Source organism: Argentina anserina, chromosome 2 (genome assembly GCF_933775445.1).
Source record: "Argentina anserina chromosome 2, drPotAnse1.1, whole genome shotgun sequence".
Lineage (NCBI taxonomy): Eukaryota > Viridiplantae > Streptophyta > Magnoliopsida > Rosales > Rosaceae > Argentina > Argentina anserina.
In genome coordinates this window covers 26,880,364-26,905,338 of record NC_065873.1, presented here as the reverse complement: position 1 = coordinate 26,905,338, position 24,975 = coordinate 26,880,364, and the positions used below count along the sequence as shown (strand labels likewise).

General features: G+C 36.7%; 3 protein-coding genes across 3 annotated transcripts; 1 reads left to right on the top strand and 2 right to left on the bottom strand.

Moving 5' to 3' along the window:
- The first annotated feature begins 6,028 nt into the window (after positions 1–6,028).
- LOC126785431 (patatin-like protein 2) lies at positions 6,029–8,392 on the top strand. Its single transcript, XM_050511123.1, has 6 exons — positions 6,029–6,481; positions 6,604–6,791; positions 6,902–7,091; positions 7,184–7,345; positions 7,448–7,750; positions 7,910–8,392. The coding sequence occupies exons 1-6, from the start codon at positions 6,347–6,349 to the stop codon at positions 8,192–8,194; spliced, it is 1,263 nt and encodes a 420-aa protein (XP_050367080.1). The 5' UTR covers positions 6,029–6,346; the 3' UTR covers positions 8,195–8,392.
- A 4,782-nt stretch (positions 8,393–13,174) lies between these two features.
- Positions 13,175–16,541, bottom strand: LOC126805569 (patatin-like protein 2). The gene is made up of 7 exons (XM_050532367.1): positions 16,230–16,541; positions 15,881–16,086; positions 15,567–15,753; positions 15,289–15,453; positions 14,571–14,876; positions 13,644–13,816; positions 13,175–13,458 (listed from the first exon to the last, which is right to left on the bottom strand). The coding sequence occupies exons 1-7, from the start codon at positions 16,419–16,421 to the stop codon at positions 13,344–13,346; spliced, it is 1,344 nt and encodes a 447-aa protein (XP_050388324.1). The 5' UTR covers positions 16,422–16,541; the 3' UTR covers positions 13,175–13,343.
- A 1,794-nt stretch (positions 16,542–18,335) lies between these two features.
- Positions 18,336–24,744, bottom strand: LOC126805570 (patatin-like protein 2). The gene is made up of 7 exons (XM_050532368.1): positions 24,372–24,744; positions 24,029–24,210; positions 23,645–23,825; positions 22,631–22,795; positions 22,012–22,487; positions 21,600–21,732; positions 18,336–18,519 (listed from the first exon to the last, which is right to left on the bottom strand). The coding sequence occupies exons 1-6, from the start codon at positions 24,507–24,509 to the stop codon at positions 21,633–21,635; spliced, it is 1,242 nt and encodes a 413-aa protein (XP_050388325.1). The 5' UTR covers positions 24,510–24,744; the 3' UTR covers positions 18,336–18,519; positions 21,600–21,632.
- Positions 24,745–24,975: the final 231 nt, after the last annotated feature.

The following is a 24,975-nucleotide window of genomic DNA, read 5'->3' as shown; positions in this document are numbered from 1 at the left end:
TTGTGCAATAATCTCTCATCATATTGTACGTTTTAAAACTTTCACAATATATCCATAATAAAAATCATAACAGTATATTATATAGCAAACTATATATATTCGTATTTATTTACCATTTATACAATATATACATAGTCCACTATATCATATACATGTCATATTTCATAAACACCTGAAAAATTACGTACGATAATCTCACATCATATCGTACCATTAAAATCACACATGCACAATTTTCTGTCACCGAAATGACTATTTTTAATGAATTAATAACAGTATGTAATCTAATGAACTATATATATATATATATGTATTTATTACCATTATACTATATATACGTAGTCCACTAAGTTATATACATGTTGTAATTCATTAAATAAACACACTTGCAAAAATGTTGAATCACCACGAGGGTAGATTCGTAATTCAGTGAGATTTTACTCACCTTATTGACTTGAGCGTAATTCCTCAATTTCCGATAATAATCCCTTTCCTCGATTTAGCGATCACCTTAAAAAGATAAGACAAGCATTTAGAATCGTTTCGTAAACCTTTAAATGCCAAAACAGTAATAAACGGCTACTGTTCAGCAATTTTGGTTTATACGAAGTTACTGTTCACTATTCACGGTTACTGTGCAAATATACGATTAATACGTATTTCTGTACGTATAAATATTATATACATATTTCTGTACGTATAAATATTAATACGTATTTCTGTACGTATAAATACTATATACGTATTTCTGTACATATAAATATTAATACGTATTTCTGTACGTATACGTACTATTTAAATGTAAATACAAATTCAGTAAATAAAATTTACTAATTTACCCTTTTACAAATTACTTTTTACATTTACTGAAAGTAATTTATAATTACATTTACCGTAGGTAAAACTTAATTACATTTACCATACGTAAATAAAATTTACATTTACATTTACCATACACAGTAAATTACCAAAATACCCCTATCGGATAAAAATGTCACACCACCGCACGTGGCGGCGCGTGGGGCACACGCGCCACCCGCCGGCAGGCGGCGCGTGGGGCTCACTCGCCGAAGCCACCCACGGCGCGTGTGACGCCACCGCCGGCCCAAAATCACCCTCCTTCTACCTCCGCCCTTCTCACGGGCTCACGCTGCCCCTAGCCTACCCACGCCCTCACACGCGCCACTCATCGCGACGGTGTCTCCCCCCCTTTCCTCTCCCTCCGATCTCCTCCAAATCTCCATTAATCCAACCAAAAACAACACAAAAATCACACAACAAGCATCACTACATCCTATTTGATGGAAACCTCACCTATTTCGGCCTTGGGAGTGCCGAAACTCGTCGGAGAGTTTGGACCGACTGGTTCGATTTCTTGAGGGACGATCGGAGCTTCACGTCGGCGCTGGAGGCTGTGGCTTGCTTGGAGGGGGGCCGCGTCGAGCTTGCAAGGTTGATGGAGTCGGCGGTGCAGGCCACGGAGAGCTGGAGGTCGGAGATCGGGGAGAGAGAGTGAAGGTCGGGGAGGGAGAGAGAGAGAGAGAGAGAGAGAGAAAGAAAAGGGGAGAGCGGCGGGATGAGAGAGAAGAGAGAGAAAGGGTTTCTGATTATGGAAACCCTAATTCCATAATTATCTATTTATACTAGTTTCCAAATCGGAAACTAACTTCCGACGTTAATAACTTTTACCTCCGACGTCCGATTTGAACGCGTCACATATCCACGAACTCGTATCGACGAGCTCTACAACTTCCGTGAAGAAAGTTTTCACAACCGAGCGACAAAATAAAAGTCGATAAATTCGTTCGGAAACGTAACGTTTTCTTATTAAACGTTCTCGGAACGTTTCCGTTCCCGTTTCATAACGTTTGCAAGTAATCATATTCGGTTTAAAACAAACTTCTCAACTTAATAGAATTTAATTCAATCAAATATCGTTTAAAAAACGAGGGTTATTACAATAATGTCACGACCCGGACCGCTCCGCCGTAACACGATATTGTCTGCTTTGGGCATAGCCCTCACGGTTTTGTTTTTGGGAGCTCAGAAGCACCTTCCCAGTGGGTCACCCATCCTGGGATTGCCCTGGGCCAAGCATGCTTAACTTCGGAGTTCTTCTCTCCTCCGAAGCCGTTGAGCCCCCAAAAGGCCTCGTGTTAGATAGAGGTGGGCATACATATAAGACGCATCACCCCCTCTCCGTTGGCCGATGTGGGATATTACATACAATATAGTGGATTACGTATATATTGTATAAATGGTAATAAGTACATATAAATATAGTTTGCTATATTATATACTGTTATGAATTCATTGGAATTTGTCATTTCGAATGACGAGAATTAAATGTTGAGCATGTGATTTGATTTTTGTACAATATGAGGTGTGATTATTGTACGTGGTTTTAACATGAGTTTGTTAAAATGTTTTGCCTTCGGACGAGTTTTGTCTTCGGACGTGTTTATGAAATATGACATGTATATGATATAATGGATTATATATATATTGTATAAATGGTAAATATGTACATATATATATATATAGTTTGCTATATAATATACTGTTATGATTTTAACGTGATTTATGTCATTTCGATGACGAGATTTAAATATCGAGCATGTGATTTTGATTTGTACAATATGATGTGAGATTATTGTACATGATTTTAACATTGAGATTGTTAAAATGTTGATTTGTCTTCGGACATGATTTTTGGTACAATATGATGTGAGATTATTGTACGTGATTTAACATTGAGATTGTTAAAATGTTGATTTGTCTTCGGACGTGATTGGTACAATATGATGTGAGATTATTGTACGTGTTTGGCAAGTCGGAACCTAGCCTTTGGCCGGGCGAAAGTTACGATACAGTTAGAGCTCTAGTCTGTCTGCCTTAGTACTGCATGTGAGGTAACGGGTGGTTATCTGCTCATGGGTACTCAGATTGTTTTGGATGTTGGGTAGCGGGTGGCTATCCAATATCAGCGGTGTATTACGAGAGGGGTAACAGATGTGTACCAGCGTTCTTGGTACCCGTATTATAAATGCAATTGGGTAACCAGAAGGGTTACTTAAATTCTCATGAGCGTTTTATTTTCATATTTCTTTGGGACAACCTGATGGGCCGTCCATTGACTCATGAGGGCATTTATATTTGTTGATTGTGATTTTTCGTATATATTGATATGCGAACTGTATTGTCATTTTACTCATACGAGCTATAAGCTTACCGGGTTTGTGTTTACAATCCCGGTGCACCAATTCAATGGTGTAGGGGATAATTCCGCAGGTACTGATTAGTGGAGATCGAGTGACGACTCCGGAGATTTGAAGTCGTACGTGGTGAGATTTCTAGCGTGGATTTTGTGTGTGAGAATTGGAGTGATTTTATTTGTGAGGATTATTACATTTTCCATCATATGTAATGTCGAATTATAAATTTGGTTTGTAATAATCGGTTTGGCTGAGTTGTATTTGGAACTCATAGATGATCCGATGTGGACGTTAAATGATTTCATTTTCATTGAGATTGTTTTTGGTGTTCTAACGACTTTGAGATTTTGAGTTTTTAGGCTTGAAATTTTGGGGTCGTTACACAGCGTTCTTGGTACCCGTAATATAAATGCATTTGGGTAACCAGAAGGGTTACTTAATTTCTCATGAGCGATTTATTTCATATTTTTTTGGGACGACCAGATGGGCCGTCCATTGACTCATGAGTGCATTTATATTTGTTGATTTCTGGATTTTCGTATATATTGATATGCGAATTATATTTTCATTTTACTCATACGAGCTGTAAAGCTTACCGGGTTTGTGTTTACAATCCCGGTGCATCAATTCGATGGTGTAGTGGATAACTCCGCAGGTGTGGATTAGCGGGAATTGACGGACCGCTCAGAGGACTTGAAGTTATTTACCTCCAGCTTGTGTGGGAATTGTGTGACTATCTTGTGAGGATTATTCATTTCCATTTATTATAATGTTGAATTATAATTTGGTTTGTAATAATCGATTTAACTGAGTTGTATTTTGAACTCAGAGATGATCCGCTGTGGCATTTTAATGATTTCGATTTCATTGAAATTGTTTAGTGTTTAATGACTTGAAATTTTGAGTTTTTTTTAAGTTTAAAATTTTAGAGTCGTTACACGTGCAGCTAGATCTTTCATTCTTTCTGAAAAATCCAGCAACAGAAATTCCACTGTTATTGTCGTGAATTTGACCAGTTGGTCAGTTAGATCGGAAATTATATACTTCTTTACCTGTTGGTCAACGAACTATAATAACGGACGACCTTCGCGCTCGCTTAAAGCAAATTAATTAAGTTACGATTGGAAGGTTAATTAAACTGAAACCGAAGCCGCCATGATTAAATCTACCAATCTTCTTTGTCTCCTGCATTCGCCCTTCTAAATCGAGCAGCAGACAGTACGAAGTTATGTAATCGATATATACACATGGGCGGTTGTTCATTGTACGTTCCTGGGTTCTTGAACATTGATCCCCCTGAGGGAATTAATAGTTAATTGATTCTTATGAGACCTAAATGGCATGTGATCGATAAGAACTAAGGTCATGTAATTTCATCGCTAGGGTTTGGGTCAGAATGTCTATACCGGCTAGTTTTTAAGTTTATCTTCCCATCGTACTCATATATTATACCAGATCGAGCTTACTACGTATAAAATCCACAGATCTAGCACGTTTGAAAACTGTGCAAGCTAGCTAAGTAGCTGGCCTGGTTTTCTAGGTACACGCAGTTAGGGTTTGGGTCAAGAAAACAAATTTAGGGTTTGATCCACTTGCATTATCATTCTTTTTCAAAATAGTCTCTGGTTTTCGTCAGTAAACACACGGATATAGAAACAACAAGTTTAGAGATTAGTACCAAAAAAATACATATTACTCTATAAAGACAGAAGCAAACTTAATTACTGTACTGGAATGTAATAATCTAACGCATAAACAATTCAACACCAAACTTCATTCTTGTACTGCATTTTAGTTTTAGAAGATATTTTTATTTTGGAAAAACATATACTATTGAGCCAGACTCATTGATCATTTTACTGCAACTAATATGTATCTTCTCATACAATTATATATGGTAGTAATTATCAATTCACTGCCTACAGAATTTCAGCTAGCTAGCTACTTACTGTCCTTAATTATTAGGAATTGAGATACATAACCCCGGACAAATATAGTACTTAACTGTCTATTATGCATGTGTACGTGTGTTTTAGTACAGATTATGCACATTGAGTTGGCTGAGGGACTTGATGCAATCAAGGACTTTTTAGAAGTTCTGCTACCAATAGAACAAGCTTACCAACAAATTACTACAGTGATCTGTAATGTTTCACCAATGGACAGTATGTAATTATTTAACTATTCACTTTTGATTGCAGCTAGCTAATCAAGTTATACAAATCGATAATACTAAGTCCTTTGAACTTGAATTCAAATTCCATGATCGAGAAACATATGACCATAGAAATTTCTTCAGATTTTACAAAATCAAGTTAAAGTTGATATAGCTAGATATCTGTGGGCAAATTTGAATGGACCATTCAATTTTTTTCATTTCAGATAAGTGCGTCGCCCAATCTTCAGCTGGCAGGCCATATAAGAATCAAACAGGCTGCTTTCAGTTATGATTCATCGTAGCCTTTCACGAATCAAACTCTAGCGCGTGAAGAATTCTAAATTTTTAATACAATGTTGGAAACTATGGAATTTAACTAGGCACACGCATTCATTGTCCGCAACCATGCTATAAAGAACTTTCAAATTAATATCCCAAGGGATTATCTGCATTGATTCTTAATGGAGGCAGCTTTTGATCGTTTTGGCCTAACTATGTATGCATATGGTCTCACATTGATTACCTACAAGTCTCATGGAGAGTCTCACCTAAAATTCTTCGAATTCTATTCTCACTTATTGTGACATGTCCATGACCTAGAGGAACACAGCGAGCTTTAATTCATTTCTTCTTGTAGAGAAGAGCCAAAGAGTGTATAAGGTTTGACTGGATAATCGAATTCTCCATTTTTAGTAGACAAGCCAGTCCAAGTTGAATAATATATATTGTTCAATCGAAAGCCAATTCATTGAATTCGATTATCTAATCTCTTTCTGGGTTCTTTCCCGGGACAAGATCGAGTTGCGCATGAGGAGTACGCTATAAGTACCATATTTGATCTGTCAATGGAAACTCACAAAGTGAATCAAGAACTCTATCTATTTGTCTAAAAGCATCCTCTAAAGCTCAAAGACTCTCCTTTTCTCCTACTATCTCTTGTAAAGCTGCAACTATAACTCTGAGTTGCTTGACCATGGCGAGCACAAAGAGCATACCTCTACAGCCCCCAACCTTCGGAAACCTAGTCACTATTTTGAGCATTGATGGGGGTGGAATAAGAGGCCTTATCCCAGCAGCCATCCTCGATTACCTTGAATCCGAGCTTCAGGTAGAATATTGTGCAGGCTTAGTTGATTTGATTCGATCATCCAGCATTTTTGCTGAGAGATTGATATTGATCATATATCAAGTACTGATTATTGGATATGATATATGTGATGAATGTTGCAGAAAATAGATGGTGAGGATGCAAGACTTGCAGATTATTTTGATGTGATTGCTGGGACTAGCACTGGTGGTCTTGTAACTGCCATGATTGCAACTCCAGACGAGAACAACAACAACCTCCCTGTGTTTGCTGCAAAAGATATTAAGGATTTCTACCTTACGCACTGCCCTAAAATATTCCCCCAGAGGCAGTAAGTGCTGTTTTTATGTGAATAGAATGGCAGTTCATTTAACTCTAACTCTTCAATTGATATTTCCATAGCTTAGTTACTAATATGTTCTTTAATGTTTCAAACAACAGTTGTCCATTGTTTCCTCATGCTATAAAGATTATCAAAGCTCTAGCAGGACCGAAGTACGATGGAAAGTATCTCCACAACTTAGTTAGGGAAAAATTAGGTGACAAAAAGCTAAACAAGACACTGACTAATGTGGTTATCCCCACATTTGACATAAAACAACTCCAGCCAACTATCTTTTCCAGCTTTGAGGTTAGCTTTCTTTACACTTTTCAATTTTAGTGTTCAAAATGTCATGTACAGTTTATTTAAAACTGATCGATTGTAAATTTTAATTTGGCTAGGTGAAAAGCAAGCCATGCTCCGATGCTTTACTGAGAGATATATGCATTTCAACATCAGCTGCACCTACTTATCTCCCAGCTCATTATTTTGAAACTGAAGACATCCAAGGCAAAGTAAGAGAATTTAACCTTATTGATGGCGGGGTTTGTGCAAATAACCCGGTAAGTACGTACATAAATGAAATAGTCCATTAGCTGGTGTAAATGGGGTATTCCTCTTTAAATATGCCTTTAACATATGCTTTGTCCTCCTCTTATTTCCAGACTTTAGTTGCTCTTGGTGAAGTAACAAAGACGATACTCAAGGGAAGTTCAGACTTCTTTCCCATTAAACCCATGGATTATGGTCGATTTTTAGTCATATCATTAGGAACTGGCTCACCTAAGATAGAACTGAAATATCATGCACATGCTGCTGCCAAATGGGGTTTGTTGGATTGGTTAACCAGCGGTGGACACACCCCATTAATTGATGTTTTCAGTCAGTCAAGTTCTGATATGGTCGATTTCAACCTGTCGGTTGTTTTCCAAGCCCTACACTCGGAAAAAAACTATCTCCGAATTCAGGTATTTTGAAATACTTTCTTACCTGCTATTTTGTACTACAGATAAAAATATGATTACGTACTGCAATTATTCAAGACAATAATGCAGGACGAATGAATGAATTAACTGGAAAAACCAAGCTAGGTTGATTGGCTAATCATTCATACTTAACAATTGCAGGATGACACGCTAACTGGGATAGTATCTTCAGTGGATATAGCAGTAGAGAAGAATTTAGACGATCTTTTGAAAGTTGGGGAAGGCCTACTGAAAAAACCAGTCTCTAGAGTTAATTTAGAGACCGGTAATTATGAAGCTTTCACTGAAGAAACTAATGCACAAGCTCTTACAAGGTTTGCAAAACTACTGTCCGAAGAGAAATGGCTTCGCCTTGCTAGGTCCCCCCAAGGACATGCTATACCTGAATCTAGTTCTAATGGCTCTGATCTTAGTATTAAAGTTTGAGATATAATTTGTTGGGGGAGACACACTGATCTTTCTTGTATTTATGTTTCAATAAATGCTGGCTGTTGGATACAGTACGTCAAGCTGATCGATGTAATCACTCTTTTAATCTTTTGCATATATCCACATGTAGAAGTTAATTTACACTTTTCGAAATTCCGATATCAATACATATATCAGTTCCTGATATTTAACCCAGGAAGTTTTTAAAAATTAAATTGTCACAGTCCCGAAATTTCGAATGATAAAATTTTAAATTCGAAATCATGAAAATTCTAAAACAATCTCAAATATATTAAAATCATCTTATAATAACAGTATAGCGAAACTGAGTTTACAGCACAACTCATTCGACTCGAATAATACATAACTAATTTATACCTCAGTATTTTAATAAATGAAAATGTATAATTCACTCAATTCTCACCAAAAACAGAAGAAGCTGGGATTTTCGGGGTGAACAGTACCTATGAACAGTACCGATCCGAATTTCTAATTTTTCTCCCCTCTTTTCTCTTTAATTCCCCTATTTATACTATTTTTCAAAAATGTCCAAATACATTTTGATTCGTAACTTCTTCATACGAACTCTGATTTAGGTGTGCCGCGTGTCCACGAATTCGTATTGATAAACTCTATGACTTCCATGAATAAAGTTTTCTGAGATTCCTAACGGATAAAAAAGTCAACTCTTGACCCGTCACGGTAAATTTTATGTGTATAAATCGATCGAACACTTTCGTTTTCTCCCTCGTACTATATAATCGGATCACCACCAATTTAAATATATTCGAACAATAATTAGTAAATAATTATAAATTTCCCGAATATTATATAAATAGATTAAAATAGGATTTGCCCTACATACACAGAACTGTGGAGCTGGTCAAATCACGAACACCGTGTAACGACCCTAAAATTTCAAGCCTAAAAACTCAAAAATTTCAAAGTCGTTAGAACACTAAAACAATCTCAATTTAAATCGAAATCATTTAACGTGCACAGCGGATCATCACTGAGTTCTCAATACAACTCAGAAACCAATTATTACAAACCAAACATATAATTCAACATTATATAAATTGGAAATGTATAATCCTCACGAGATAGTCACACCAAATCCTCACGCAAGCTGGAGATAAATAACTTCAAGTCCTCTGAGCGGTCCGTCAATTCCCGCTAATCCACACCTGCGGAGTTATCCACTACACCATCGAATTGGTGCACCGGGATTGTAAACACAAACCCGGTAAGCTTTACAGCTCGTATGAGTAAAATGAAAATATATAACTCGCATATCAATATATACGAAAATCCACAAATCAAACAAATATAAATGCACTCATGAGTCAGTGGACGGCCCATCTGGTTGTCCCAAAGAAAAAGAAGCGCTCATGAGAAATTAAGTAACCCTTCTGGTTACCCAAATGCATTTATAATACGGGTACCAAGAACGCTGGTACACATCTGTTACCCCTCTCGTTATACACCGCTGATATTGGATAGCCACTCGCTACCCAACATCCAAATAAACTGAGTACCCATGAGCAGATAACCACCCGTTATCTCACATGCAGTACTAAGGCAGACAGACTAGAGCTCTAACTGCATCGTAACTTTCGCCCGGCCAAAGGCTAGGTTTCGACTTGCCAAACACGTACAATAATCTCACATCATATTATACCAAAAATCAGGTCCGAAGACAATTCACATTTTAACAATCTCAATGTTAAAAATCACGTACAATAATCTCACATCATATTGTACCAAAAATCATGTCCGAAGACAAATCAACATTTTAACAATCTCAATGTTAAAATCACGTACAATAATCTCACATCATATTGTACCAAAAATCATGTCCGAAGACAAATCAACATTTTAACAAACTCAATGTTAAAATCACGTACAATAATCTCACATCATATTGTACGTTTTAAAACTTTCACGATATAACCACAATAAAATCATAACAGTATATTATATAGCAAACTATATATATTCGTATTTATTTACCATTTATACAATATATACATAGTCCACTATATCCTATACATGTCATATTTCATAAACACCTGAAAATTACGTACGATAATCTCACATCATATCGTACCATTTGAATCACATACACATGCCCAATTTTTCTGTCACTGAAATGACTATTTTTAATGAATTAATAACAGTACGTAATTTAATGAACTATATATATATATGTACTTATTACCATTATACTGTATATATGTAGTCCACTAAATTATATACATGTTGTAATTCATTTAATAAACACACTTGCAAAATGTTGAATCACCACGAGGGTAGATTCGTAATTCAGTGAGATTTTACTCACCTTAATGACTTGAGCGTAATTCCACAATTCCCGAAGATAATTCCTTTCCTCGATTTAACGATCACCTTGAAAAGATAAGAAAAAAATTTAGAATCGTTTTGTAAACCTTTAAATGCCGAAACAGTAATAATCGGTTACTGTTCAGCAAATTTTCGGTTTTTACGAAATTACTGTTCAGTGTTACTGTTCACTGTTACTATTCACGGTTACTGTACGTATAAATATTAATACGTATTTCTGTATGTATAAATATTATATACGTATTTCTGTACGTATAAATATTAATACGTATTTCTGTACGTAAACGTACGATTTAAATGTAAATACAATCTCAGTAAATAAAATTTACTATTTACCTTTTACAATTACTTTTTACATTTACTTAAAGTAATTTAGATTTACATTTACCGAAGGTAAAATTTAATTACATTTACCGTAGTAAATAAAATTACATTTACCGTACACCGTAAATTACCAAAATACCCTTCTGTCAAAACTGTTCCCACCGCCTCACACGGCGGCGCGTGTGGCACACACGCCACCTCCGGCCGGCCGTGCGTGGGGCCCTCGCGCCGAGGCTAACCACGGCGCGTTTCACGCCACCGCCACCCCAAAACTTCTCCTCTCTTCCTCCTCCACCTCCCCACGGCCTCAGGCCGCCCCCTACACCCTTCACGTGCCCATACGCGCCGCCTAAGGCGGCGGTAACCTCCCTTCGCCATTCCTCCTCCGATCTCCTAAACCTTAACTCCAATTCATCCAAAATTTCACAACAAGCATCACAACAATCCAAATACGTAATCCCTCACCTCAATCGATGTTTTGAACCGTCGGATTCGCCGGAGGAGCTCAATGAAGTCGCCGTGGAGTCTCGGAATCGAGGGGAAGTGGTTGATGCCGCTGCAGCCCAAATCGAACGTCTCCTCCTGTGAATTCATGTCGAGGGGTGAGGGTCGGCGTCGTGGAGCTCTCCCCCGTGCCCTTGCGTCGCCGAAGTGGTGCTCGATGGTGGCGCGATGGTTGCGGCCTCGGGTTGGAGCGCGGAGGCTCACAACAATCGCGAGGAGATGCGTTGACCTCGGGGTCTGCAGAGATGAGCCGTGCAGTGCTCCTGTGCTTGGCGGTGGAGACCACGGCCGAACGATAATGGAGATCGCCGGCGAGGACAGTGAGTGAGAGAGAGAGAGCTCGGGGAGGGAGAGAATCGCGAGGGGAGAGAGAGAAAAGGGAAAAGGGAGGCGGGGTGAAAGGTTTCCGAAAATGGAAACCCTAACCCTTAAATTTTTCCTTTTATACCCTTTTTCAAATCGGAAACTAACTTCCGTCGTTAATAACTTTTTCGTACGACTTCTGATTCGAACGTGTCACATATCCACGAACTTGTATTGACGAGTTCTACAACTTTCGTGAAGGAAGTTTTCGCAAACGATCGACAGAATAAAAGTCGATATAAACGTTACGGAAATGTAACGTTTTTCAATTCAAACGTTCCGAGAACGTTTCCGTTTCCGTTTCCGTAACGTTGCAAACAATTATATTCATTTAAACTGAAATTCATAACTAAATAGAATTCAAATTGAATCAAATAATGTAATGAAATTTAGGGTTATTACACACCGTGGTTCTCTAGTAATTACAACAAAACGAGGAGAGAAAGAAACTTATTAACGAGGACAATTCACAACAAAACACAGACCAAATCTGTGACGATCACCCAGAAATATGATCGACTAGAATATATAGTAAAAGAACACACTAACAAAATGAGATAAAACTCATAAAGAACTCTGGCGGCCCAATTGAGCGCGCATGTCGACGTACACCTTGTACGTGCTCTGGGTTTCTTCCGGACTTCCAGTAACAGAAACATTACGTACAGTACTCTCTTTGTATGTTTATATAAAAGGTGTATATATACCTAATATACGTATAAGCTATAAAGGGGCCGGGAATATTAATGCTCAACATGATATATTATTTATAATCATTTGAAGGCTTCGTTTAGCTCTCGACGTAGAAAGGTGATTTACTCGCTAATATATGGCTATTATCCCACCAATAATATATAGAAAAGTCCTCTTACAATAGGGATAGGGCCGGTTTGAAAGTTTTTATCAAGAAGTGGATGCTGGATACTATACCCTTCTTAGATCTTACGGTCGTCGCACAATGTACCTTTGACCTTTCAGTCGTCGATTAGTCAACTAGATTATGACTGATACCAGCAAGTCAGTAGAACTCGAGGACGATCTGCAGCTAGCTACCAAGTACCAACGACAACATGACTAGCTACTTTGTATAGTAATAATATGTCGTGCGTCATTGGCATATCGATCGAAAGGTATTCACTGAAGATTTAGCATCATGTTTCTTCTATATCGCCTTGTCCATCGGGATTGCTAACAACGAGGACGAGCCAAACTAGAAAGAAACAAAAGACCGAAAAGAACAGAAAAAGAAGCCTTTTCTTGGTCGCAGAACTAGGAACAACAAATATACAACGGTTTGTCCTTAAGCAACGACTGAAGTTTTAGTGACAAATTCTGTCACTTAATGTTGTGGATTAAAAATCAGTCGGTACGTGATGGGATTAGAAATCACTTGATCTATCAAGATGGAACACAGTATCCGTAAATCGTATTTATTAAGAGAGACGTACATGTAATTAAACAAATCCCAGAGTCGATTACAAGACGTTACGTACAATTATGCATGAAGCTTAATATCATAGTACCCAATTGATTGATCCTTTCCCTTGTATTACAATTAATGACCTAATTAACGGGAAGCGAAGAATATTGGTTAAACATTTTTGAAGGAGAATGACAAGTTGGAGCTGGTTGTTGTTGCGGCCTTCTTTCCCTGTGGAGATCTCATTTCGCGGACTCTCCTTTCCTTGGACAAAATTCCAGCTACCCTGAAGATTACTAATATAATTTAGTTTTTCAAAAACAAATAAATGTTTGCAGGTTACATATATAAGAACACAGTAAGGTTTAGTTATATATATATATAATGATTCTTGTATTTAATTATGTGATGAAGACAAATTTGATATCATGTGTAGCGGAGGGTTTAGCGACCAAAAAATCTGGTATGTACCTTGCTAGAGCTTCTTCGTTGGTAGAATTATGGGCAGGCTCATGGATTCCTGTTTCCAAGTTCACTCGAGAAACTGGTTTCTTTAACAATTTTTCTCCGACTTTTACAAGATTTTGCAGGTTTTCTTCTGTAGCAAGGTCCATAGAACACATTGTCTTACCCAAATCATCATCCTGCGCCATATATTTTTAAAACATTATTGTTTTTCTGCTTATCATACGTACAAATGTACAATCCACTATAAATGATAAACACATCTAAGGGAAACGAAAAACATCCACGAGGGGTCAAAAAGTCGTGGATATAAAAATTAGATATGATCGAGACACTGGAGCTAAAATTGTTTTCAAGAAGAGGAGGAGCTCAACAAAATAGTCATTTATAATGCCCCCTTTATTAGTGCTTGCATGTTCGTTGATATTATCTAGGTTATATATGTGTATATCAGTCCCTATTTAGAGTGAAGCTTCACTCTGAAATTACAAAGTGAAGTTCCAATTTTTGCACACTTTTCGGTCAAATTTTTTCACCATAAGCGATTCAATATTTAGGTATGTTATTCAAGATGATTTCTACAAAATTTCATCCAATTTGACAATGGTTTGAGCTTTCAAAATTGAGATTTACACGAACGGTTCACGTTGAGCAGTTTTAATTCATTCATTGATTTAATCTAATTTCAATACCTTAATGATGTCCGAATTAGATGAAATTTTGTAGAGATGATCTTGAATAGCATACCCAAATATTAAATCGCTTATGATAAAAAAAATATGACCGAAAAGTGTGCAAAAATTGGAGCTTCACTATGTAATTTCAGAGCGAAGTTTCACTCTGGATATGGACTATATCAACTTCACCACATATTCACATAAAATGACATAATAGTGAAAATACAGTAATTTTCTAGCACTGACGTATTAATACCTGGATTCTTAGGTAATTCTTCTCAGAATGAAGGGCTTGAAATACTGTAGAAAGGTGGAAGTCGACCATGTCACTGCTTGCTTGAGTAAATATATCGACCAACGGACATGAACTGCCGCCTCCGATCAACCATCCCAAAATGCCCCATTTAGCTGCATTTTGGGCATCGTACTTCTCATCACACTTTGCTGAGCCAGTACCCAATGATACAACTAGAAACCTGGTGTACTCAGTTGCCTTCACAGTGAAGAAGTCGGGATTTCCCGTGAAAATTTCTTTCGACACTTCACTCATAGCCACCAGAGCCTGATAAACAAAAGGCAACAAAAATTCAATAACTACGTACACAAATTAATCATGTCTTAATTAGATGTAAATCATCGCCATTGTTCTTAGGCTCCGTTAGCTAGATGAGCCAAATATATATATTTATCAATCTAACTACTTTGTAGCCTTTTTGAGCTGAAAAATGTTGATATCATTATTCAAACCAGGTTCTGAAGATTTCCTTTTCTTTTTTTATAAAAAAAAAATCAAGTTGTGAAGACAAAATTAAGTAGATGTATATAGTCATTCAATTGCTTAATTTATCATGTATTTTATTAATTAGATATTCTATATCAATATAGCCTATTTTAATCAGGATATTCTATATATGTTTGAAATTGCATATGATACAGTTCAGGTTATATATAATCACCAGTTCACCACTACTTACTGGATTATTAGCAGCGACACCACCATCAATGAGATCAAATTCTCTTATATGACCAGTCGTGCTATTTTCAGTTTCAAAATGGTGGGCTGGAAGATAGGTTGGAGCTGCTGAAGTTGCAATGCAGATATCCGATAGTTTAGCATCTAGGCTGCTGTTCTTCCTCACCTACATATATCATCATCATGTCTGCAAAATCAAGAACTACTATAAAGAGTATCTATGACGTATAAGAAATCAAATGCGTATAAGTGAGAAAGATATATATGAACAAATTAAACCTCATAGCTGGAGAAAATGGTTGGTTGGAGCTTCTTTATATCAAAAGTGGGAATTATGACGTTAGTCAATGTCTGATGCAATCTAATGTCTCCCAACTTTTCCCTTACTATTTTGTGTAAATACTTGCCATCATACTTTGGCCCTCTTAGAGCTTTTACCGCTGCCACCGCATCAGTTACTGGAGTTCTGTACAAGAAAAGGAGAAATGAAAATCACTAGCTAGCAGGTTATTGACTGCAGTCAAACCTCAAATGAGCGAGAGAACCAGAAAGGAGACTAGTAGCTAGGTTATCGATAGGGAGTAGAAACGTACAAGGGAAGACAATCAAGATTGCAATTATCTTGGGCGAAAATCTTAGGGCAGTGTTCAACGTAAAATTTGTTGATATCTTTAGCAGCAAATAGTGGACGGCCTTTTTCATCCGGGGCAGTAAGCATTGCCGTCACAAGGCCACCGGTACTAGTTCCTGCAATAACATCAAAGTAATCGGCCAGTCTTGCATCTTCACCATCCTGATTCTGCATATACACGTACGCCCAATAACTTTATTTTTTCCGTTCGATGTAATGAAATTTGATCACACCGAAACAGTCCTCGTACATTACAGCATCGAACTCATATTAATCTGGAGACGATAGGAGAGGCGCTATCTAGTTTATACCTGAAGCTCGGACTCGAGGAAGCTGAGAAGAGTGCCGGGGATAATTCCTCTGATTCCACCTCCATCAATGCTAAGAATAGTGACGAGATTTCCGTAAGTGGGAGACTGAAGGAACGATCTCTCTCTTTTTATGGAATTCGAGCCCATGAGATAAGTGGGAAGAGACGCGGATCCGTGGATAGGCATCTCCATGGAATAAAGGAGGATGGTTGACTAATACTGAGAGATGTGAAGTTTCTGCTGGGAAGGATCAAGTAGGAGCTTTGAGTACTATGTATGTCTTATATAGAGGCCGGTCCCTGCAGGACTAAAACTTGTGTGTTGCTTGCTACTTTGCTACTTTGTAAGTTGGACCCAGATAATAATCCAAAACGTTCAAGTTACTGCGTTGATTGTAAATCCGTCCCATCTCGATCAATACACACACACACACACATAGAAGAACTGTTCTTCCACCGGGCCAGTAATTTACGAAATATAACAAATTGATCAATGATCAGTATATATAGACACCTTATGAAATAATGTAGAAGAGATCGAATTGCATATGGCAAGCTTTGTTATTGTTTTGTTTTCCTTTTTAGTAGTTGTTTAAGGTACGTTGTAACTAATTCAGCAAATAGATTTACAGGAAGACGCCAATGAAAGCATACAACTTTCAGAACCTGGAAGACTAATTAAGACTATTTGCTAGAGTCAGTCGTTTAAGCACCAGTGATCGAGTTGGTTAACATTACAATTTGATCGATTGAGCAGGTCTGTAATTGGCCTTATTGTCAGAAGGCACATTCTTAAAAGGTTCTTAATTGGCAATTAGTTATGTATGCAGTAATACGTATAGCCAAAAATACTGCTGTATTAATTTGTTGGTTCATGGGAAGTTGTTGAAAAGCAAGTTGCTTGGTGATACCTACTCAATATCATAGATAAGTATATAATCAATGCACGGATGGCCCAAAGCAGTTGGTTGAAGATTTCTTACCTGAACTTCAACGATCATTAGCACTTGTTAGATTTTGTGGTTAACTGAAATGAACTTGCTTCAGCTTAAATTAATAGAGGCCGCCGGGATGCCAGTTTTGGATAAAACGTACAGAACTAACTAAAACGAGAAAGTTTTCGTGTATGAGAACTACAGTGGTACATGTTTGATTGAATTTTTTTCCATGTTGGTCGGAGCAGACAATGACCAGTATATGGGAATACGAGTCATACTACCAATTAACTAAGTAGTGTTTATTGGGAAAGTAAAATAGTAAAGAATTAAGCTACGTAACCATAATATAACGCAGCAATACTACGTGTATACTATGTTATATTGACACATTAATAATTAAAATTATATAAAAATATCATTTTAAATTAAAAGACAATTATATCCTTGTTAATCCAACGGTCCAAATTTTTATAAAAATATATTTTTTGTTCAAAAAATGTCATTTCTTTTGATCATTTATTCTTTTCATCACAATAATATTTCTAAAATACAATTTACAAAAATTGAAATTTATGAAAATATGCTTCAAATATGTGTGTGCACGCGCAATATATATAAGCACAAAACATATATATATATATATATGCACAAAATATATTTATTTTTTAATTTTAAACGATGTAAGGTAAGTACAACATTTATATTTAGATGAAAATTTTTGGTAAGATTTTTTTGGTTTTTTTTTCTAAAATAGAATATTCTTTTGTTATGGTATAATCGATTTAATGAGATATGTAAGGTAACAAGTGTTATTTTTCCTAGAGTATACATATCTTAATTAATACTATATTTAATACAATTATGTTGATAGTAATCTTTAATTAATTTATATTTATGATTAATTAATGGTTATAATTAATTAATACAATTACTATATATACACCTCACAGACACACAAGCATATATATATATATATATATATCTCCCTCGGGCGCGCGCGCACACACACACATATATATTTATATATTTCAAACATATTTTGTATATACCGTATTTTTTTATTACATTTTAAAAATATTTTGAAAAAATAAATTATATAAAAAATAACTACAATTTTTTTAATAATAATTTAGAGTCGGTGGATTAACAAAGATAATATTGTCTTGTATTCAAAAATGACATTTTGTGATTATTGTAATTGCTGACATGACAAGGTGACGTGGTATGTCACGTGAGATTGTGGCGCTAGATCTGGCGCTAAAACATTTTCCAATAGTAAATTACTCTAGCTCTTGATTACACAAGCAATACTTATATTATTTTCATGACGAGTGATTACTTCTATATATAATTGTAACGACCCTAAAATTTCAAGCCTAAAAACTCAAAAATTTCAAAGTCGTTAGAACACTAAAACAATCTCAATTTAAATCGAAATCATTTAACGTGCACAGCGGATCATCACTGAGTTCTCAATATAACTCAGAAACCAATTATTACAAACCAAACATATAATTCAACATTATATCAATTGGAAATGTATAATCCTCACAAGATAGTCACACCAAATCCTCACGCAAGCTGGAGATAAATAACTTCAAGTCCTCTGAGCGGTCCGTCAATTCCCGCTAATTCCACACCTGCGGAGTTATCCACTACACCATCGAATTGGTGCACCGGGATTGTAAACACAAACCCGGTAAGCTTATAGCTCGTATGAGTAAAATCACAATACAGTTCGCATATCAATATATACGAAAAATCACAAAACAACAAATATAAATGCCCTCATGAGTCAATAGTCAGCCCATCTGGTTGACCCAAAGAAATATGAAATAAAACGCTCATGAGGAAATTAAGTAACCCTTCTGGTTACCCAATGCATTTATAATACGGGTACCAAGAACGCTGGTACACATCTGTTACCCCTCTCGTAATACACCGCTGATATTGGATAGCCACCCACTACCCAACATCCAAATAAACTGAGTACCCATGAGCAGATAACCACCCGTTATCTCACATGCAGTACTAAGGCAGACAGACTAGAGCTCTAACTGTATCGTAACTTTCGCCCGGCCAAATGCTAGGTTCCGACTTGCCAAACACGTACAATAATCTCACATCATATTGTACCAATCACGTCCGAAGACAAATCAACATTTTAACAATCTCAATGTTAAAAATCACGTACAATAATCTCACATCATATTGTACCAATCACGTCCGAAGACAAATCAACATTTTAACAATCTCAATGTTAAAAATCACGTACAATAATCTCACATCATATTGTACGTTTTAAAACTTTCACGATATCACCACAATAAAAATCATAACAGTATATTATATAGCAAACTATATATATTCGTATTTATTACCATTTATACAATATATACATAGTCCACTATATCCTATACATGTCATATTTCATAAACACCTGAAGAATTACGTACAATATTCTCACATCATATTGTACCATTTAAATCACATACACATGCCCAATTTTTCTGTCACTGAAATGACTATTTTTAATGAATTAATAACAGTACGTAATTTAATGAACTATATATATATATGTACTTATTACCATTATACTGTATATATGTAGTCCACTAAATTATATACATGTTGTAATTCATTTAATAAACACACTTGCAAAATGTTGAATCACCACGGGGGTAGATTCGTAATTCAGTGAGATTTTACTCACCTTATCGACTCGAGCGTAATTCCACAATTTCCGAAGATAATTCATTTCCTTGATTTATCGATCACCTTGAACAGATAAGAAAAGAATTTAGAATCGTTTCGTAAACCTTTAAATGCCGAAACAGTAATAATCGGTTACTGTTCAGCAATTTTCGGTTTTACGAAATTACTGTTCGGTGTTACTGTTCACTGTTACTATTCACGTACAAATACGATTAATACGTATTTCTGTACGTATAAATATTATATACGTATTTCTGTACGTATAAATATTAATACGTATTTCTGTACGTATAAATATTAATACGTATTTCTGTACGTATAATTATTAATACGTATTTCTGTACATATAAATATTAATACGTATTTCTGTACGTATACGTACGATTTAAATGTAAATACAATCTCAGTAAATAAAATTTACTAAATTACCCTTTTTACAAATTACTTTTTACATTTACTGAAAGTAATTTATATTTACATTTACCGAAGGTAAAAAATTAATTACATTTACCGTAGTAAATAAAATTTACATTTACATTTACCGTACACAGTAAATTACTAAAATGCCCTTCTGTCAAAATTGTTCCCACCGCCTCACACGGCGGCGCGTGTGGCACACGCGCCACCTCCGGCCGGCCGCGCGTGGGGCCCACGCGCCGACGCAAACCAAGGCGCGTGTGATGCCACCGCTGCCCCAAATTCCTCCTTTTTTTTTCTCCCTCCCCCCTCCACGGCCTCACACCGCCCTTACGCCCCTACACGCTCCCACACGCGCCGCCTAAGGCGGCGGTGTTCACCATACCCCTCCTTCCTCCGATTTTCTCAAAAACCACTCCAATTCGATCCCAAAATCACAACAATCAAACATCACAACCAATTAAACTTAAATCTCACCTAATCGATCTCTCGGATTCACCGAAGCTCGTCGGATCGGCCGTGCTAGGCTCGGGGTGAGGAGCGGTGTGGCGAGCTTGGGTTTTGGCGAGATGGACCTCGCGATGCCGTAGGGAGTAGCGGTGTAGCACACGGCTGCCTGGATAGGGAGATCGTCGGCGATGGAGTCTTCGAAGGGGGAAAAGCTCGGCGTGCTAGAGGTGGTAGCAGGGGGTCTCGTGATGCCCAGGGGACGGCGGTGAGGCGCAGCTGCCGTCGGTGAGGAGAGGGAGGGTGCGAGAGCGAGAGAGAGAGAGAGAGAGAGAGAGAGAGAGAGAGAGAGAGAGAGAGAGAGAGAGAGAGAGAGAGAGAGAGAGAGAGAGAGAGAGAGAGAGAGAGAGAGAGAGAGAGTGTGTGTTCGGGTCGAGAGGGAGAGAGGACTGAGGGAGGCGGGGTGAGAGAGAGAGGGATGAAAGGGTTTCCACTTATGGGAACCCTAATTGATAACATTTCCTTTTATACCCCCTCCCAAAATCGGAAACTAACTTCCGTCGTTAATAACGTTTTCGTACGTCGTCCGATTAGGACGCGTCACATATCCACGAACTCGTATCGACGAGCTCTACAACTTTCGTGAAGGAAGTTTTCGCAACCGATCGACGGAATAAAAGTCGATATAAACGTTACGGAAATGTAACGTTTTTCAATTTAAACGTTCCGAGAACGTTTCCGTTTCTCGTTTACTAACGTCGCAACCAAACACATTCATTCTAATAAAATTCGAAATTTTATAGAATTCCAAATCAAACTAACATTGTTTGAAATTTAGGGTTATTACAATAATTAAAATGAACTATTGAAATTACTGTAACGGATCATCAGTCGGAGCTAGCAGTTTTAGTAGCGGCCGCAGCCTTCCGACCGTGTGGCGATCTCATTTCCCGAACTCTCCTCTCTCTAGATAGAATTCCCGCAACCCTGCACATTTATTTGATTAAATAAGATAAAAATTAGACTAATTAGTATGAGATCGTTTTTCTTTATACTAATTAGTATGAGATAGTGATAACTAGTTCATAAAATTATTATCATACATTATGGACAACGAAGGATAAGATACACGTATTAATGTATTATATCATGATTCACGAGACTGTTAGATGGACTTGTGAGATCGGACATTCCAACAAAAAAGATTTTTGCATCGAAAAAAGAAGATGATAATTTTGCAAATTATTTTGTACGTAGACTGCGTACCTTACGAGAGCCTCTTCATTTGTGGACTGATGGGCAGGCTCAAACATCCCAGTTTCCATATTCACCCTTGAAACCGGTTTCTTTAACAATTCCTCTCCAACTTTTTCAAGATTGTTCAAGTTTTCATGTGTAGCAATGTCCACTGAAGACACTGTTTTGTCCAGCGTATCGTCTTGGATCCGAAGGTAATTTGTTTCAGAATGAAGAGCATGGAAGACAGTGGAGATGTGGAAGTCCACCATGTCGCTGCTGGCTTGAGTAAATATGTCAACCAGAGGGCATGAACCGCCTCCAGTCAGCCACCCCAAAACGCCCCACCTAGCCGCATGCGCAGCGTGATACTTCTCCTCGCATTTTGCCGAACCAGTACCCAGTGATACAACTAGGAATCGCCCATACTCAGTTGGTTTTATAGGAAAAAAGTCAGGATTTCCTTGATGGATTTGTTTTGTTACTTCGCTTATAGCAACCAAGGTCTGACGACAATTCAATATGAATTCATATGTAAGAGATCTACCACTAAATGTTATATCATCAATCAGTACAAAAATTAAAATTGTAGAGATTTAACGAAATTCCATCCCAAACTTAAATTAATTGTTCTAAAACTAATATGTACCGGATTATTAGCAGCGACTCCACCATCAATCAGATCAAATTCTCTCGCTTCTCCACTGCTGGAATCTTTTGTTTCGAAATGATGAGCTGGGAGATAAGTTGGCGCTGCTGAAGTTGCAATGCATATGTCGGAGAGTAAAGCATTTAAGCTCTTCTTCTTATCAACCTATCCAATTAATTAATACCAACATATCACGAAATCAAGGCCTACCCTTCAATTCATTACTTTATAAAAGGAACACCATAAAAATTAGAGATAAGCCCAATAATAGAGCACCTTTTTAAAACTAAACACATACCTCTAATTTTATTTAATCTACACCAAATATGTACTTTTGATTGATTATATTGCCCTTCTAACATTAGACAAAAATCGAATTTAACCTAACTACATGTAAGATGTTATTCCCTCAATTATATGTATAGTATAGTAAGTTATCTAACAAAGAGAACAAAGAAATAACAAAAAATCTATTATCCAGGTATCATACAAAGAAAAAGGGTTTAAAGATCATGTACCCATTGAATAGTCATGGTTAACTCACAATGGTAGAATACGTGTATATATATATATACCTAAGAAATAGGTTGACGAGAAAATATAATCATAATATATAGGTAAATATTTTAAATCAGTTTTTAGTTAGGCAAAATATTTAAATACCTCTAAATTAGAAAGTTTTGATTACTGAAAATAAAATATATTAAAACATTTCAATTAGGAAAACTCCATCATTTTGGCAATTATGACAAATTTAATGAAATTATAATTAAAAAAATCTATAATTAAGGTATTTAATGTTGACGTTATTTTTAGAAGTTGACTTATATATGTTTAGCAGATTTAAATTGTGGCAATTTGAGTAATTTTTTTTAAAATAAAAGCTAATAATTTAGCGTAAAGTGAGAGTGGATTTAGTTTAAAATGGGGTAAAAAAATTGAGTGTATAATGAAATACCCCTAAAAACAAAAGAAATTTAAACAACATCTGCAGATACAACTATTTAAGCAAACCTCATAGCTGGAGAAGATGATTGGCTGAAGCCTCTTTATATCAAAAGTTGGAATTACAACGTTCGTCAGTGTCTCCTTCAATCTTATGTCTCCTAACTTTTCCTTGACTATGTTATGCAAATACTTCCCATCATATTTTGGCCCTTTCACAGCTTTTAAAGCTTCACCTATTATTAAGGTGCTGTTGTAGGAAGCAAAATACAGAAGAAATTAAGTTAAATACAGGATTAAAAACCACCACAGTATACATATATATAACACTAATAAGAGTGAATATATATATATATATATATATATATATATATATATATCTCTTAGTACGTTGAAATATGAATACCACATCAGGAAAATGAGACATTGCCTGTGGAGAAGGATTTTACGTACCTATCTTGGGGGAAGATCTTAGGGCAGTGTTCAAGATAAAAGTCGTTAATATCTTTAGCAGCAAATAAGGGACGGTTATTTTCACCTGGGGCAGTAAGCATAGCAGTGACAAGACCACCTGTGCTGGTTCCAGCGATTACATCAAAATAATCAGCTAGTCTTGCATCTTCACCATCCAGCTTCTGCATGAGCCATGTATGTAGCCAACGTTAATGCAAAATCCAAGGGAAGGAACGAACTTAAGTTGATAAAATAGCTTTCTCGCAGTAGTCGTGATATTTGGACATTTTTGTTGTAATTAAGTTCGTACATACATTCAAAATACCCCAGTATATGAATTTACCTGAAGCTCGAACTCTAGGAAGCTGAGCATAGTCCCGGGGATAATCCCTCTTATTCCACCTCCGTCAATGCTAAGAACAGTAACGAGGTTTCCATAAGTGGGAGACTGAAGGAATGATCGTGCTCTCTCCATGGCCATTAGAGATAGACGGACAGGTAGTGATGAATCAAAACACAGTGATCGAATGAGTAGTAATGAATCGAAACCGGGATCTAGCTAGCTAGGTTGATCGAGGAGGAATAGATCCAGTTGATTAGCAACCCTAGGTGGTTCACCCTTTATATAGAGATCTTTCTCGTCCAAGTCTGACCACAAACTTGTATGTTAATGGCACAATAAGATTTTAAGTTGGACAAGTTTCTATGTAACCAAGAATTTTCCAAGTACCAGATCCTTGTACAGTTGTACTTACAGTTAAATTTTCCCACTACCACAAGTCGCAGTATCTAAATATTAACACGTACACCATGAATGGCCGGGGTAATACGTACATCCTCGAATGTTCGTGTATGTGTAACTACTGTGACCACAGATTCAATGAAGCTTTCTTGTTCTTGTTTAAGACTGATTGAGCTTATGTTTCAATCATATATACGAAAATCAA

Bases quoted from the DNA above. Each gene is read 5' to 3' on its own strand.
- LOC126805569 (XM_050532367.1), bottom strand. From the start codon at position 16,421: ATGGAGATGCCTATCCACGGATCCGCGTCTCTTCCCACTTATCTCATG. The intron at 15,454-15,566 runs GTTTAATTTGTT...TGATATATGTAG, and splicing joins CCATTTTCTCCAGCTATGAG to GTGAGGAAGAACAGCAGCCT. The intron at 14,877-15,288 runs GTAAGTAGTGGT...TTTGTTTATCAG, and splicing joins GTGTCGCTGCTAATAATCCA to GCTCTGGTGGCTATGAGTGA.
- LOC126805570 (XM_050532368.1), bottom strand. From the start codon at position 24,509: ATGGCCATGGAGAGAGCACGATCATTCCTTCAGTCTCCCACTTATGGA. The intron at 24,211-24,371 runs GTAAATTCATAT...TGGCTCATGCAG, and splicing joins TCCTAGAGTTCGAGCTTCAG to AAGCTGGATGGTGAAGATGC. The intron at 23,826-24,028 runs GTACGTAAAATC...TTCCTACAACAG, and splicing joins AAGATCTTCCCCCAAGATAG to CACCTTAATAATAGGTGAAG.
- LOC126785431 (XM_050511123.1), top strand. From the start codon at position 6,347: ATGGCGAGCACAAAGAGCATACCTCTACAGCCCCCAACCTTCGGAAAC. The intron at 6,482-6,603 runs GTAGAATATTGT...TGAATGTTGCAG, and splicing joins ACCTTGAATCCGAGCTTCAG to AAAATAGATGGTGAGGATGC. The intron at 7,092-7,183 runs GTTAGCTTTCTT...TAATTTGGCTAG, and splicing joins CTATCTTTTCCAGCTTTGAG to GTGAAAAGCAAGCCATGCTC.